This window comes from Molossus molossus, unplaced genomic scaffold, assembly GCF_014108415.1.
Source record: "Molossus molossus isolate mMolMol1 unplaced genomic scaffold, mMolMol1.p scaffold_m16_p_10, whole genome shotgun sequence".
Classification (NCBI taxonomy): Eukaryota; Metazoa; Chordata; class Mammalia; order Chiroptera; family Molossidae; genus Molossus; species Molossus molossus.
This window is the reverse complement of record NW_023425345.1, coordinates 12574107-12592086: the sequence shown is the minus strand read 5'-3', so window position 1 is coordinate 12592086 and position 17980 is coordinate 12574107. Positions and strand designations below refer to the sequence as shown.

Below are 17980 nucleotides of genomic sequence, written 5' to 3'. Positions count from 1 at the left end.
AGTCATTTTAACAACTGTGAGAAGAGCTACTCATTTCATTCCATAGAGAAAGGAGTTTGCAGTGGGATCAGCTGATCGAATGTGTTGGTTTATGGGCAGGGAACAAAATGTGAGAGATAAAGAGCTCAAAGTTCAGACAACATTTGACCTTGTATGACCAATACCTCTCTCTCTCTCTCTCTCTCTCTCTCCCCCTCTCTCTTTTTAATCCTTACCCAAGGATATTTTTTCATTTATTTTCAGACAGAGTGGGAGAGAGAAGAGAGAGAGAGAGAGAGAGAAACACTGATATGAGAGAGACACATTGATTGGTTGGCTCCCGCACAACCCCAACCAGGGCCGTGGACTGAACCTCAATCCAGGTATGTGCCCTTGACCAGAACTGAACCTGCAACTCTTTGGTCCAAGGGCCACCGCCCCAACTGCTGAGCCAAACTGATCAGGGCTTTTCTCTCTTTTTAAAAAAATTTAAAATTATTTATTGATTTTAGAGAAAGAGAGGAAGAAAGAGAGAGAGAAACATTGATCAGTTGCTCCACTCATTCATGTATTCATTAGTTGACCTTCTACGTACCCTGATGGGGGATCAAACTCACAACCCTGGTGCATCAGGACGATGTTCAAAATAAATGAGCCACCCAGCCAGGGCCTTTCTCTCTATTTTTTAAATCCTCACCCGAGGACATTTTTCCATTTTTTGTTCAGATAGAGTGGGAGGGGGGGAGAGAGAGAGAGAGAGAAACATCAACGTGAAAGGGACACATTGAGTGGTTGCCACCTGCATGACCCAACCAGGGCCGGGGACAAACTACAACCGAGGTATGTGCCGTTAGCGGGAGCCGAACTTGGGTCTCTTTGGACTGTAGGCCCACACTCTAATCGCTGAGCCAAACTGGCCAGGGCCTCTCTCTCTACTTAAAAGCAATTTTAATGAGGTATAATTTAGACCCTGAATTGTCTATAACCTCTAAAATGTATATTTTGAATCCCAAACTTCTAGTACCTCAAAATGTGACAGTATTTGGATATAGGGCCTTTAAAGAGTCAGTTAAGTTCAAATGAGGCCATTTGGGGTGAGGGGTGCTTAATCCAATATGACTGGTGTCCTTATAAGAAGAGGAAGAGATACCAGGAACACGTGCATGGAAAAGGGCGTATGAGGACGCAGCAAGAAGGCAGCCGTCTGCAAGCCAAGCAGAGAGGCCTCAAGACAACCACCCCTGCTGGCACTTTGCTCTTGGACTTCCAGGCTCCTGAACTGTGAGAAAATAAACATCCACTGTTTAAGCCACCTGGTCCGAGGTACTTTGTTCTGTCAGTCCTACCAAGCTAATACAGATTTCTTTCTATTGATTTATTATAGCTCAATGATTCTTTTTGTAAATGTATAGAGTTGTGCAACCATCACCACAATCCAATTTTAGAATATCTCCATCAATCCAGAAATGTTCCCTTGAGACAGTCAGCAGTCAACCCACTCCCGCTCCTAGCCCCAGGCAACCACTAATCTGCTTTCTGTCTCCACATAGTAGCCTTTTCTGGAAAGTTTGCACAAATGGAATCACACAATATGTGGGACCTGGCTTCTTTCTTTTTTTTAATCCTCACCCGAGGACATTTTTCCATTTTTTGTTCCAATAGAGTGGGAGGGGGACAGAGAGAGAGAGAAACATCGTGGTGAAAGGGACACATCGAGTGGCTGCCACCCGCACGACCCAACCAGGGCCGGGGACAAACTGCAACCGAGGTACATGCCCTTAGCAGGAACCGAACCCAGGTCTCTCTGGACCGCAGGCCAACACTCTAACTGCTGAGCAAAACCGGCCAGAGCGGGACCTGGCTTCTTTCAGTTAGCATAATGTTTGTGAGGTTGATCTATATTGTAGTATATAGCAGGAGTTTGTTCCTTTTTCTTGCTGACAAGTATTCCATCGTATGGATTTCCTGCATTCTGTTCATCTCTTCACTAGTTCATGTTCCAGTTTGGGGTTCCTATGAATGATGCCCTACAAACATGTGCATGCATGTCTGTGTAGAAACTGCGTTCTTTTCCAGCTGCTCCTGATGGTTATTTAAACCAGATTACACATATTCTTAATTGTTTTTTATGAATTAAAAAATATTTTTAATTGACTTTTTTTAGAGAGAGAGAAATACCGATGTGAGATTGTAACATCGATTGGCTGCCTCCTGCATGCCCCCTACCAGGGATTGAGACTGCAACCTGGGCATGTGCAGTGACTGGGAAATGAACCAGCAACTTATTTTTTCTTTTTTGGTGCATGGGATGACACCCAAGCAACTAAGCCACACCCACCAGGGCGGTGAATTTTTATAAGAAAACAGTCAGCTTTGTGAAAGCAGGGACATGGCTTTGCTCATTGTTGTGTGTCCACCGAGTGCCTAAGTCTGGCTTTAAAAAGTATAAAATGAATGTGTATAAAGCACCAAAATAGGAATCGTGCTTGTCTTTGGCTGATACAGCTACAGGTCATATTTTCTTCTTGTGTATTTTTCATAAACGAGTGTATGTGCTTGGCTAATACAGTGACTCCGTTCAGTTATCATGAGCGCACTCCCAGAGCTGACGTGTGTGAGCTGGCTGTGTGCGTTCTGTGGCTGCGGCAGTGCTCTCTCCTCCAGGCCACCCCTGAGGGGGGCGGCTGGCTCCTCCGGACAGCTGGGAGAGGACACGGGGTCAGCGAAGGGTATTTTTTGAACTTGACAGTTATAAGGCTGTTTGTGTACTGATGAGAATGAATCAGCAAGAGAGAGGGCAATGTGCACAAGCAAAATTACTGAGACTCCGAAGGGGTGGATGTGGAGCAGGCCACCCCCTGCGTGGTCCAAGAACCCACAATGTCGGCATCAACTGGGAGCTCATTGGAAATGCAGTTCTCAGGCCTTGCCCTAAGTCTACTGATTCAACACCTCTCCTGGTGGGACCCAAGCCCTCCATGTGACCCTTCTGTGTGCTACAGTCTGAGAAGCATTGATATTCTAGGACACAGCTGAAAACTTGGCCTTGGGTGGATACTCTTTAAGCAGGTCCTTGGGAGCTGATTAAATTTTTGTCTCTGAACCCAGCTATTAAAGAAACTCAAAGGAAAATGTTTAAACTGAGTTTCTAGGTATCCCATCTTGATGGGTTACCTCTTCGTTTTTTAAAAATTTATTTTTTAATTGTGGTAAAATACACAACATAAAATTTACCATCTTGACCGTTAAAAACATTTTTTTTCTTTTTGATACTAGAGAAAGAGGAAGGGAGAGGGAGAGAGATAGAAACACCGATGAGACAGAACATCAATTGGCCACCTCCTGCATGCCTCCCCTCCCCCACTGGGGATTGAGCCCATAACCTGGGCATGTGCCCTGACTGGAATCAAACTGGCGACCTCTTAGTGCATGGGCCGACGCTCAACCACAGAGCCACACTAGCCGGGCCATCTTGACCATTTTTGAGTGCAAAGTTCAGTGTTATTAAATACATTCACAGTGTTGTCCAACCATCTCCACCACCCATCCCCACAATCTTTTCATCTTGTAACACTGACACTCTACCCATTAAACAATAACTCCTCTTTCCCCCTCCCCACTCCAGTCCTTGGCAACCTCCTTTATACTTTCTGTCTTTATAATTTTTTTTTTATCCTTACCCGAGGACATTTTTTTTTTATCCTCACCCGAGGACATTTTTTGATATTTTGTTCAGATAGAGTGGGAGGGAGGGAGGGGGGGAGGAAGGAGGAGAGAGAGAGAGAGAGAGAGAGAGAGAGAAACATCGATGTGAAAGGGACACATCGAGTGGTCACCACCCACACGACCCAACCAGGGCCGGGGACAAACTGCAACCGAGGTACGTGCCCTTAGCGGGAACCGAACCCGGGTCTCTCCAGACCGCAGGCCAATGCTCTAACCGCTGAGCCAAACCGGCCAGGGCCCGAGGACATTTTTGCATTTATCTTCAATAGAGTGGGAGGGAGAGAGGGGGGAAGAGAGAGAGAGAAACATCCATGTGAGAGAGACACATGGACTGGTTGTCACCCACAGACCCCAGCCGGCGCCGGGGACAAACTGCAACCAAGGTAAGTGCCCTTAACAGGAACCAAACCTGGGACTCTCTGGTCCGTGGGCTGACGCTCTAACCGCTGAGCAAAACTGGACAGGGGTATGATTTTTTTTTTAAAATAGATTCTTTCTTTCTTTCTTTCTTTCTTTCTTTCTTTCTTTCTTTCTTTCTTTCTTTCTTTCTTTTTCTTTATTGATTTTAGAAAGGAAGGGGGAGAGAGAGAGAGAGAGAAACATCGATGAGAGAGAACACTAATTGGCTGCCTCCTGCATGCCCCCCACTGGGGATCAGGCCCACAACCTGGGCATGTGCCCTGACTGGGAATCAAACCAGTGACCTCTTGGTGCATGGGTCAACGCTCAACCCCTGAGCCACACTGGCTGGGCTGTCTTTATGATTTTGATGGTCTAAGTATCTCACATAAGCGGAATCACACACTATTTGTCTTTCAGTGACTGGCTTATTTCACTTAGCATACCTGCTTCATTCTTGAGCACCATCCCCTTGCGAACTTTCTTATACAGAATCCCACAGAGGGTCACAATCAGAAGGAACAGCAACACCTGATTAACTGAAATTAAAAAAAAGAAACACATTCAGCTTTAACCTATCGCGTTGAAGCTGTGGAAGGGTTTAGAACAGCCATGTAAGGAGGTGCCTTCCCTGCCATACACAGGAGTGGTGGTCTGGGACCTTTCTTTAAGCAGATGGCATGAGCGGTGAAGAGTTCGCCTGTGGTCCTGTTGATACTCAAGGACACACACATGTAGTTTAAGGAGGATCCAGGGATAACCCCAGGCTACCCTGGCAGAGGCCGGATGGCAGAGGCTACCACCTTAATGACTACATGACACTGCCTTTTCTGTGCATGAACTTTGTTTAGAATAATAGCCGACATTTATATAACACCCATGATGAGCCAGTACTGATTTTGAGTACTGTTGTTAGTCATTTGAACCTGGCTAGTTCTCAGTTAATGTAATCACTGGTCAAGAATGACATACAGCCCTGGCCGGTTTGGCTCAGCAGTTAGAGCGTCGGCCTGCAGTCCAGAGAGTCCCAGGTTCGGTTCCCGCTAAGGGCCTGTACCTCAGTTGCGGTTTATCCCCGGCCCTGGTTGGGTCGTGTGTGTGGGAAGCAGCCACTCGATGTGTCCCTTTCACATTGATGTTTCTCTCTCTCTCTCTTCCTCTCTCTCCCTCCTACTCTATCTGAACAAAAAATGGAAAAATGTCCTCAGGTGAGGATAAAAAAAACAAAAAAGAATGACATACAGAACATGTTTGCCCTGGGCAGGGATTGGAAGCCCCCCACACCTGCCTTCCAGTTCTGAGCCTCTAGTTCAGAACAGTGGCCCTTCCCCTGGGAGCTCCTGAGAAGCGGAGGGACAAAGAGCTGTGCTGTCCTAAGTATGAAGCATGTCCATGGGTTGTACCAGAGATGATGGAAGGGGTTTGTGTTCATAGCATTAAGTCACATTAAATTGTAGCGTGAGAAATCAGTCTTTTTTTTTTAAATCCTCATCCGAGGACTTTTTTCCATTTTTTATTCAGACAGAGCGGGAGGGAGAAAGAGGAAGAGAGAGAGAGAGAGAAACATCGACGTGAAAGGGACGGGACACATCGAGTAGCTGCCACCCGCACGTACCAACCAGGGCCAGGGACAAACTGCAACCTAAGTACATGCCCTTAGTGGGAACTGAACCTGGGTCTCTCGGGACCGCAGGCCGACGCTCTAACTGCTGAGCCAAACCAGCCAGGGCAGAAATCAGTCTTAATTGCATATTCAGGCAGGTAACAAAAGCTACTCAGAATTAAATAACATTGTTCTAATCATATACAGTTGTACCATCACCTTCTTTTTATGATAGGAGATAACTGGTATTCTATTTACAGTAAGGACATAAACTGTCTATTATATAGTACACTTATAATTTTAAAAATGAGTCAATTAAAAAAATAGTCATGCATAGGAGAGAAGAAACACAGATGATGAAAAACAGAAGGTGCCACATTGCTATATGTGGGGCACAAATGCCTGCAGTTTGGAAAATGCTGATAGGAGGGGAAAGGGCTGGGATTTGAAGTCAAACTCAAATCTCATTTCTACTCCTTCTAGCTGTGTGGTCTTGGACAGGTTACTTAACCTCTCTGAGCCTCAGTTTGCTCATCTGCTAAATAGGGATTGTAATAATAATCATTACCTTGCAGGGGTATTTTGAGAGTTAACAAAGGCAATATAATCCCAACAAAGATTTTACGGTTGTTGTGTATTATTATTTTTGTGCATCAGGATATTAACTTATATTGGCCTTATACTAATCTATTTTCTGGCCCCCTAGGCTTTTGTCTTCACATTTGTAGAATCTGTAGAAGGAAGGAGTTGAAGAGTGCCAAGGATGCCTTCCAGGGCTACATTCCAAGGCTCTGTGGTTCTACCTTGCTGACCTGCAGCTCCTCTCTGCCTCTGGGTTATCAGATTCAGCCAGACACAACCAGACACTCCTCAGCTTAAAATAAAACTACAGAGAAGCAGAAGATAAGGGATAAAGTTCTATGGTTTATCAATACATCTGATTAACATTCACCTGCCACAGGCAGTTTGGGGAAGTGGCCCAATGTCATGACCATCTGACCCTTTCAACCATGGCTGTTACTGCTGATGTAAGGTTGACAGATAAAATACTTTTTAAAGTATCAGTATGTCCCATGCAATGTTTAGGATATACTTATAATAAAAAAGGATTCATAGTTTATCAGAAAGTCAATTCTAACTGGGTATCTTGACTTTTCATCTGCTCCATCAGACAACTCTGCCCTAAGGGTAACAGTGACACACTTAGGGTTACTATGCTTCCCCCCAGGGTCATGAACTACTGGCTCTAAAATCGGGGCAAACCCAGGTTTTCATGGGGTCTGAGGTTATATCATTTGAAGTAACGCTTCAATAATAAAAATACAAAATTACAGATATTAAATTAAATGGGAACATAAATATTTATTTAGATAAAAATAAATAATATCTGCAAGTTTTATAGAAACATATGACCCCTCTCATAGTAAGTCCACCTCTGACCAAAATACTTAACAACTTTCCTTGGAAAATGATGCCAAGAATTGCCTATGGGAAAACCATCCCTGATAATCAAAGCAGATTTCAGAAAGAAGAAAAAAAGGCCAAGACCCAACATCATAGCAGCCCTCCAAAATATCTTTTAATCACGATATTCAAAAGTTGCAATCTTACTTTTTCGTAACAAAGCCATGTATGTTCACGTGGATAAAAACTGTGACCTGTGAATTAAAGAATAAAATATTGTTTAAAACAGAATCAACCCAAAAGTCATTATACAATTTGTGAAGACTATGTCTTTGACTATCTGATATGTGACAAATTGTACAATCATTCTTTACTGTTATGAACCTAGAATTTTGAAAACGAAACATTTCTTGACTGTGTAGTTTATTTCTTCAAACTGATTTCTCTGGTTGTATAGACCGTACAAAGGGCCCCCAAGAGGTAATCTTTTGTCTTCAGGGTTTTTTACCTTTTGCAAAAAGAGCCCTGTGAGCCCTCTGGGCTAGCAGATCAGGTGGCACTCACTAACGGGAAGAAATGTCACACAAGAAAGTCTCTTGATGTAAAATGTCAACCCCATGCCTTTATTTCTGCTATTATATTGTCATTCCTTTGATAAGGAAACTTTCATATCTTCAGGAATCCCTTGTGGATACAGAACCATCCCTGAGAGGGGCACACCTACATTCAATCCAGTCATCCATTCATTGTTTATTATGATACTAACAAAAGCCCTGCACCGTGCCACATACTGGGGATGCACCACTGAACAAATCTGTCCCATTCCCTGTCATCGCAGAGCTCTCAACCCAGTGGGGAAAACAGGTACTAAGATGTAACACATAACATAATTTGATTACGGTAAGTGCTAGGAAAGAAACAACAGAGGTGCTGGGATAAAGATCAACAGAGTTGGGGAGTACATCAGGAAGAGAAATCAGGAAAAACCTTATCCAAGAGTTGGCATTTAAACAGAAGAAAGAGCAGGACTCAGTCAAGTGGAGAGAATGCAGAAGAGCATCCTAGGCAAAGGGAACAGCAAGTACAAAGGCCCTGTGGTTGAAAGAGCTCTGAGTATTCTAGGTACTACAATATGGTCAATATGGCTGGAATGCAGTAGACTAAGGGAGGTGCTGACCAGAAGAGGCTGGAGACAAACAGTGGTGTTTGCAAAGGAGTTTGGATCAACAGAGGTGGGCAGTGTATCAGGAAGATAAATCAGGTAAAAGCTTGATTTGATCAGGAGGAGGACACCTTCAAAGGAAGGCTGCAGAGATGCCAAAGACAGATTTGGGATAAGATTTTCCAGTTTTGCATTGCTAAACACTGTCAAAAGTAACTAAAATGCCCACCTTTTCACAACTTCCTATAGATCCATGTTCAAAAGCCCTTCTGACTCTATATTGAAGAATACCAAAAATAAAGAAAGGGCCTGGACACAAAACATCCTGATGTTCTTCTAGGACTTATACAGAACTTATTTAATAACCACTATGACTCTTGGCACTGGTCAATTAAAATGGGCATCACTGGTGTCCCACTGGTGTATTCTGATTAGTAAACAGCACCCTTGGCATCTACAGAATGTTGAATCATGTGAATGTATTTATGTATTCAAAAAAGAAAACAAATAGTTAAAGACAGGAGAGTCTAAACACACACACACACGATGTATTATATTCTGATAAAGCCAACTTTTTACTTTTACATAGAGCCCTTGGCTTTGCATGAGACAAATTCAGGGTGAATTCCAAGAGGCCGATCAAATAAATATAATCCAGGAACAACTTTTAACTGAAGAGGCCAACTGCTTCTTCAGCAAATAAAGAATTGGCCTTATGAGAACTATTTTTCTGCCAAGATATTTGATACATATCGAGAAGGTAATTTCTTTGTGGTCTCCCAGATTTCCATAAATTTCCTGTTGTAAACTTTCATGATTAATAAGAGTGCTTTATCTGGGGAAACACAAATTGTGTTGTATAATATTCAGGCCCGGCTGGTGTGGCTCAGTGGTTGAGCATTGGCCCATGCACCAGGAGACTGCCAGTTCAGTTTTTCACAATATTCTGGAATATTTTATTTGTGCTCTGAAACCCAGAGAGCTAACAAACTGTTCTCAAAATATAGCTGTTACCATTTTGCTTCCTGGTTGTCCCAGTTCACAGTTGTCTGTATGTTTATTACAAAACCTTATAATGCTCAGTTGGTTAGAGCATCATCCTGATACAGCAAGGTTGCAGGTTTCATCCCCAGTCAGGGCACATATAAGAAGCAATCAAGGAGGGAAGAGATAAACCAAAGAACTTATATGCATATATACATAACCAAAGGACAAAGACAACAATGCTGGGGCGGGGGTGGGGGGGTGGGGGGGGGAAGGAGGGTGTCAATGGGGGAAAAAGGAGAAACATCTGTAACAAAAATAATCAATAAAAAAATTTTAAACAAGCAACAAATGAATGTGTAAATAAGTGGAACAACAACCCCCCCACCCTTCCTCTCTCTAAAACTGAATAATAAATAACCTTACAAAGAAGAAGTGTGAATTAAGAGAAACATGGGTTAGCCGAGCAGTTTTGATGAAAAAATGAAGTTAACCATTAGAAAAAAAATTTAGATGATAAAATTTAGTTGAGTCTGTACATTTAAAACTAAATTTAGTCACATTTATACATTCTTTCCTTTCTTTGTAACATTTTGCCAATCACCCCAGGAGCTGGAAAATGATTTCCTTCATGTTAGGGGAAAATATGTTAATTTGCTATAAATAACAATTTGTTTTGCAAACTCAAAGTATATTTTAAATTAAGCTGATTCTTCTTAATTATGGTCCTTCAAAGGAACTTCTAGCTGGAGGCAGCAGTAGGCAAATTAGCAACATGACAGAGCCTGTAGGACGAGGTCAAGATAGGCGGGATGTCATAGTACCCCAGGGTTTCTTCATGAACCAGTGTTGTGAGAACTTGTTGGAAGTGATCTAGGGAAACTTTCAACAGGGATTTGATTCAAGTCTTTAATTCACTGTAAACAATCAACCACAATGTGTCTTTTATTTTCCAGGGATAGAGACAGGATGCCCAGAGCACTGAGCTCCTTTGCAGTGACCCTTGTCCTCGTCCCCTCTTGCACCTGGGAAAGAGTCGAGCCAGTACTTTACTTAGGATTCTTCTGAGATTGGTTTCAGGTACTTTTTATCCATTTATAATTTTAGATGACATGTATTCAGCTAACTTTTTGAGACAATATAAGCCTAGAATGGTCTTTGGTCACATGACACCTCCCTCCCAGCCCCCCACCTCCATGAAGGAAGGCCATCTAGTCCCAGGGCAGAGAATAAGGGAGAAAGACCAGAAAGATCCCAGCTCCAAGTCCCTGCGGCCAGCTCCTCCTTGGGTGTCCCAGTTAGCCAAGCCAATAAATTCTCCCTTTTTCTTTAAACTACTTTGAAATGAGGTTCAGTGTTTTGCAATCAAGACTCCTTACAAATACATTCTCTGTGGCTAGAATGGTGTACCCATATAAGGAGAAGTTTGCAGGGGCCAGATAATAATAACACAGTAGCTACCATTTATTGAAAGTGTCATTTGCACTCAGCCTATACTAACCGTTTAGGCACATTATTTCCTTTAATTCTTACAACACCTTTCAGGTGGATACATGACCATTTACACGTTTCAGATGAGGAAATTGTGGCTCAGAGAGGTTCAGTAACTTGCTCAAAATCACACAGCTAGTAAATGGCAGAGCAGGGACATGAAATTAAGGGCTCTTTGTTTTCTTTATTTTTTTTTCTGCCAGTTTAAAATAATTTTTTTGTTTTTAAACTTATCTTTATTGTTGAAAGTATTACAGATGCCCCCCGCTTTGCCCCATTGACCCTGCTCCCGTCCCCTTCCTGCCTTCCCCACACTACTGTGAGTCCATTGGTTATATATATATGTGTGTGTGTGTGTATATATATATATATATATATATATATGCATATAATTTTTTTTTGGTTTATTTCTTCCCATGCCCCTTTCCCCCTTCCCTTTGAGGTTCATCAGTCTAACAACCAATTTGTACTTCTTAATTCCTTCACCTTTTTGCCCATCTCCCAACCCCCTCCAATCTGGCAACCAACAAAATGTTCTCTTTTTCTATGAGTTTGTTTCTGTTCTGCTTGTTCATTTGGTTTGTAGACTCAATTGTTAATAGATATGTATTTACTGCCATTTTATTGTTCATATTTTTAATCTTCTTCTTCAAGAAGATTCTTCAAAGAATCCAATTAAAAAATGGGCAGAGGAACTAAATAGACACCTCTCCAAACAGGACATACAAATGGCTAAGAAACACATGAAGAAATGCTCATCATCACTAATCATCAGAGAGATGCAAATTAAAACAACAATGAGGTATCGCCTCACACCTGTCAGAATGGCCGCCATCAACAAATCATCAAACAACAAGTGTTGGCGAGGGTGTGGAGAAAAGGGGACTCTAGTACACTGCTGGTGGGAATGCAGACTGGTGCAGCCACTATGGAAAACAATATGGTGTTACCTCAAAAAATTAAAAATTGAACTTCCATTTGACCCAGTGATCCCGCTTCTAGGAATATACCCTAAGAAGCCTGAAACACCAATCAGAAAGAATATATGTACCCCCATGTTTATAGCAGCACTATTTACAATGGCTAAGATCTGGAAACAGCCCAAGTATCCATCAGTAGACGAATGGATAAAAAAGCTGTGGTGCATATACACAATGGAGTACTACGCAGCTCTAAGAAAGAAAGACCTCTTATCCTTTGAGACTACATGGAGGGACCTGGAAAGTATCATCCTAAGTGAAACAAGCCAAACAGAGAAAGACAAGTTTCATATGATCTCACTTATTTGTGGAATATAATGAACATAACAGTCTGAGGAAGGGGGTAGTCCCAGAGATGCGGAAATGGGATACAGACTGACAATCCCCTAAATAGGGGGGTGGTGGGGAAGAGATAAACCACAGAACTTATATGCATGTGTGCATGAACAGTGGACATGGACAACAAACTGGGGAAAGGGCAGGGAGGGAGGGGGAGGGGGGAATCAGTGGGGGAAAAAGGAGAAACATCTGTAACAAAAATTAATTAATAAATAAATAAATAAATAAATAAATAAATAAATAAATAAAAAGAAGATTCTTCAACATTTCACATAATACTGGTTTGGCAGTGATGAACTCCTGGGAAACTCTTTTTATGTCCATCGATTCTAAATGAAAGCTTTGCAGGCTAAAGTAATCTTGGTTGTAGGTCCTTGTTTTTCACCACTTTGAATATTTCTTACTACTCCCTTCTGGCCTGCAAAGTTTCTTTTGAAAAATCAACTGACAGTCTTATGGGAGCTCCCTTGTAGGTAACTAACTGCTTTTCTCTTGCTCCTTTTAAGATTCTCTCTTTGTCTTTAACCTTTTGCATTTTGATTATGATGTGTCTAGGTGTGGGCCGCTTTGAGTTCATCTTGTTTGGGCCTCTCTGTGCTTCCTGGGCTTACATGTCTAGGGCTCTCAGATTTCAAAGCCTATGTTCTTTAACCACAGGTGCTGGGGCTCTTGAAAGACTATTTTGGCTACCCTAGGAAGCAGGTGAATTGAGCTCCAGGTAACAGATATCAATGCAGATTCAGGCAAGGTTGGTCTGCTTGCCCCTGAGTGCTTGGTTACTCTAACTGCTGAGATCATGACAGAATCAGAGAAATCGAAAGTGTTGACTCATCTGAGAAGGGGGGCCCATCTCTCCCCTGTTCAGCATGTTGCCAAGTCTAAAATCTCTTTAAGATAAAACAGGAGGCTTCAGGAAATTGAGAATAGCATATTTAATTGCAAGGCACAGCAGTGGTGAGTCAAGGAGGGAAATTCCTGAAGCAGATTCTTGTGGGAAACCTTAGCCACCTTTAGAACAAAAGGTAGAGTCAAGTCCCTGAGAAGCATGTGTTTTAAAAAGAGTTGTATAAAGAAGTCTGATTGTCTTCCTTCTCTCCCTCTTCACAGTTTCATCTCATCTATGACAGTGGTCCTTTTTGCTTAAGCTGCTATAAATTGGTATTTCTAGTACTTGCAGTCAAAAGCATTGTTTTTTAATCCTCACCCGAGGATATTTTTCTATTTATCCTCAGACAGAGTGGGAGGGAGACAGAGGGAGAGAAAGGGAGAGAGAGAGAAAGAATGACATGAGAGGGACACATCGACTGGTTGCCTCCTGCACGACCCCAAACAGGGCTGGGGATGAACCGCAACCAAGGTACATGCCCTTGACCAAAATTGAACCCAAGACTCATCGGTCCATGGGCTAACACTCTTCCACTGAGCCAAACTGGCCAGGGTCAGTCAAGTCATTTTAATAGCCTGGCCAGTGTGGCTCAGTGGTTGAGTGTCGACCCATACACCAGGAGGTTGCTAGTTTGATTCCTAGTCAGGGCACATGCTCAGGTTGTGGGCCAAATCCCCAGTGGGGGGCATGCAGGAAGCAGCCAATTGATGTTCTCTCTCATCGATGTTTCTATCTCTCTTTCCCTCTCCCTAAAATCAATAAAGGAAAAAAATTTAAAAAATAAAAAAGGCTTTTTAATAGGAATGTTTGCAACTCCTAGATCATGTGGATTTGGTAGAGGGATCGGAGTTGTCAAGAGTAGAAAACTGATGGAGGAAGTCAGTGATAAGAGCTGAAGGGACCGGCCATGGGACACCTAGAATAAGAGGCAGAGACCTGGGGCCAAGAGAAACGCGAATGTCTGGGGCAGAGCCTGGGAGAGAATCATCTGGGTTGACATGGTTCCTGCATGGAGGAAATGCACCCCAGGACTCACCCCTGAGAGGCCTGGGTGCATGGGAGGTGCAGACCCCCTCCCTCCTGGGCTCCTTCCTCCTTTACACACATCCTTACGTGGCCTGCAGGACGCCACACCAGGGCCTCCCTGTCTCTCTCTGAGTGAAAACAAAAGTCCTATCCTGTCCTACACAATCTCACTTGATCACACTGGCCTCCTTGCCAGACATTCTCCTGCCTCAGAGCCTTTATACTTGCTGTTCCCTCCACCTGAAACGCTGTTCCCAGGTATCCACATGGCTTGCTCCTTCACTTCCCTCAGACTCTTAGTCAAAAACTCCTAACCCTGCCCGGCCAGCATAGCTCAGTGGATTGAGCAGTGTACCATGGACTGAGAGGTCCCGGTTCGATTCCCAGTCAGGGCACATGCCCGGGTTTCGGGCTCGATCCCCAGTGGGGAGCATGCTGGAGGCCACCGATCTATGTTTCTCTCTCACATCAATGTTACTATCTCTCTTTCCCTTCCTCTCTCTCTAAAAAGTCATTAAAAACATATTTAAATTAATTAAATTAGTCCTTAAAAAAAAAAAAAAACAACCCTAACCCCAAGAGTACACATATTACTTCTCAGCAAATACCACCATCCAACATGCTCCCTATTTTATTACTGGTTTATTGTTGGTCCTCCCAATCATAGATTATAGGCTCCAAGAAGGCAGGGAATTTGAGCTGTTTTGTTCATTGCCGACGCCCTGCACAAGTGCCTGGCAATCTAATCCCTCAAAAATATTTACAGACCGAAGGTGTGCACATATCCTCAAGGGTGCTGCACAAGCACCTCAAACCGCCTACGTCACAGCGCCTCTCCCAGAGACACTCCTCCTCGGGTGTTCTGGAGCACCCTCTTCAACTTCTCCGTCCTAATCCCTCCCTCAATCACTGATGCCTACAATTTCACCTCCTAAATGTTCCTTAAACCCATCCCCTGCCTCGTCTCACTCATCGCAGACTCTGCAGGCACACCCCACCTGGCCTTCCTCGCCTCCAGGATGTCTGCACCCTTTCCTTCCTCAATCTATCATTGGTGTATCTGTGACAATAGTGACCATTTTTGTTGTTTGATCATCATATTAAATAAATTTGCAACATACATGCCATTTGAGCACCCTTAATTTTTTTGGTTTGATTTTTTCTTTTCTTCTTCTCACTTGAAACATTTCAAGTCTACCAAAAAGTTGAAAGAATGAATCCTCATGCACCCTGCACCAGATTCATCATTTGTTAACATGTTGCTATATTTGCTTTATTTCTTTCCTCTTCCCCCAAAATATACATACATCATTATGACATCATGACACTTCAGCACGCATCTCTTAACAACAAGGACATTATCCTACACAACCACAATGCCATTATCACACCTAGGAAAAATAACGTGAATTTAATAGCATCTGGGAAGCAGATGTTATTAAATTTCTCCCATTGTTCCAACATCGTCTTTTATAGTTTGGTTGTCATATTTTTAGTTTCTTTGACTTTTGATCAACCCTACCCCACCCACACTGCCTTTTTACTTTTTATGACCTAATTTTTTTTTCTTTATTGATTTTTTTAGAGCAAGAGGAAGGGAGAGGGAGAGAGAGTTAGAAACATTGATGAGAGAGAACATCAACTGGCCACCTCCTACATGTCACCCCACTGGGGATTGGGCCCACAAACTGGGCATGTGCCCTGACTGGGAATCAAACTGGTGACCTCTTAGTGCATGGGTCAATGCTCAACCACTGAGCCACACTGGCTGGGCTGACCTAAATTTTTTTGGAGAAGACAAGCCAGTTGTCTTGTAGAATTTTACTGACTGATTAAAACCCAACTCTGAGTGTCCCTTTCCTGCCTAAAGCCCTTCACTAGAAACCTACCAAAATGTTAAGGTTGGAATTTAAGATGCCCATAGGTCCTCCATGCCACACCTTCTACAAAAGCTGAACTGTTTGAGGGTTAGAATCCAGCCCTCCCCTGCCATCCACACCCAAGTCTATGCTTTTCTTCCCTCTGGACTTTGGTTCATGCAGTCCCCTCTGCCTCGAATGCCCTCTCCCCTCCTCTTTCCCCAGTAAATTGTTACTTGTGCCTTAAAGACTCAATTCAGCTATCACTTCCTTCAGGAAGTCTTCCATGATTAACCCGTCTGGGTGCACCCCTAACTGCCATTCTTATCCCTATCCCTGCACTCAGAACACTGTGTTCTAATATTATGAGTGTTCCTGTCTCTTCCACTGGGATCATGAGAGTATTGAAGACAGGCACTATGGCTTACCTACCTCTGTGTGCCTCAAAAAGTATGTGTGGCCCTGGCTGGTTTGGCTCAGTGGTGAGAGCACTGGCCCATGGACCGAAGGGTTGCAGGTTTGAGTCTGGTCAAGGGCATGTACCTGGGTTGCAGGTTTGATCCTCAGCCCCAGTCGGGGTCATGTGGAAGGCAATCAGTCAATGTGTCTCTCTCACATTGATGTTTCTCCTCCCCCCCCCCCGCCCCCGCCTTCCACTCTCTCTAGGAATCAATGGGAAAATATTCTTCCTTGGGTGAGGATTAACAACAACAAAAAAAGTGTGTGGAGTAAAGGAGTGAGAAACAGCAGAGAGGAAGAAAGAGAAAGGGGCTCTGGTTCTGTTCTGCAACCCCAGGAAGAAAGGCGTTGGCACTCCTTCACTAAGGAAGAAAGCCAGAAGAAAGCACTGTTGATGGTCTTACCCCAGAATAAAAACAGAGGGCTCTTGTGTTCTTATCAGCCTTCCTCTGACCATCACAACGAGGAGCCCAGAGCTGTGTCCCCTGCATCTCTGTAAGCTTTTCTAGGCTGAGTGACCCTATAGTAATACGTAGTCAATCCTTGAGCATTAAAGAGCCCATAGGCTTGTTTTCAAGACAGCAGAAGGATGGAGCTGGGGAGTCACCTGGCAGCCAGTGTGGGACAGAGGAACTCCCCAGGCGAGGCATGGGGCGCGGCAGCTTTCAGAGGAGAGGGAAGAGGGCTGAGGTCCCAGTGCCTGTGACTAGGAAAAAGGAGAACTTGCGAAATTGGCCTGGACCTGACAAGCGGCCATTAAGTCTAAAAACCCTTGAAGACCTTGCATGGGAAGCTATTTTACCAGATACCACGGAGTTTGGGCTTGTGGTAAAGTCTAGAAAGAATGTTTTAAGACTTGGCAGTGGCTAAGGGGATTAGCTCTGCCCTAGAAGGAAAGGCAAAAGTGGGAAAGATTCTTCAGAAAAATATTTTTAAAATGAGAGCTCCTAATAGATTTTATTCTACATGCCAACTCTGATTAACTGGTAGGACTTTCTGTATTGCTAAATTGAGACGGAATCTAATGCTATCACCAGACTAAGTTAAAAAAATAAAAATCTGTGATTGATTAATCATGTCTGCCATGGGTTTAGGTAGAGAGGCATTAAAAAAAGACCTGGGAATCAAAGGGGAACATAAAAGAGGAGTCCCTAAAAGGCATTATTGAATGACTTAAATCTGACAGGCCATGTACCTGAGTAGAAATACCATGGGCTTTATCATTAGACAGAGCTGCCTTCTGCCCCATTTCGTAGCTATGTAATCTTGAGCAATATGCAAAACTCTCCCAAACTCTAAAATGGGACCGTTCTGCAGATTAAATTAAATAACCTGTAATAGTAGGTAACACTTACATAGCAATTTTTATGTGCCAGGCATGGTTCTAACACCTTTAAAAACATTACTTTGTTTGATTCACACAACAACAAATTATCCTCAATTTGCCAGTGAGGAAACTAAAGTTCAGGAAGGTGAAGACACTTGCCAAGGGTGACATAACTAATGAGTGACAGAGCCAGGATTCACAGGCAGGCAATTTGGCTCTGAGTTCACATTCTTCACTACCTTAATAGCTACTGCGAGCCAACCACTTTCCATTGCAGATGATTACCACTGTGCACCAAGCAACTGACAAGTTCTGTGATTTAACTCAGCTCCGTAAGACTTGCACCCTGAAGTCTG

The 17980-nt window shown here is 43.3% G+C and overlaps 1 protein-coding gene across 1 annotated transcript in view; it reads right to left on the bottom strand.

The window, feature by feature from the left end:
- The window catches only part of GLT8D2 (glycosyltransferase 8 domain containing 2), a 39211-nt gene that overhangs the window by 18524 nt on the left and 2707 nt on the right, over positions 1-17980 (bottom strand). Inside the window, exons 2-3 of the mRNA XM_036252137.1 lie at positions 7319-7365; positions 4551-4643 (exon numbers count right to left, since the gene is read on the bottom strand). Coding sequence (XP_036108030.1) covers positions 4551-4643; positions 7319-7337 — 112 coding nt within the window. The 5' untranslated portion in view covers positions 7338-7365. The remainder of the gene's footprint in view (positions 1-4550; positions 4644-7318; positions 7366-17980) is intronic.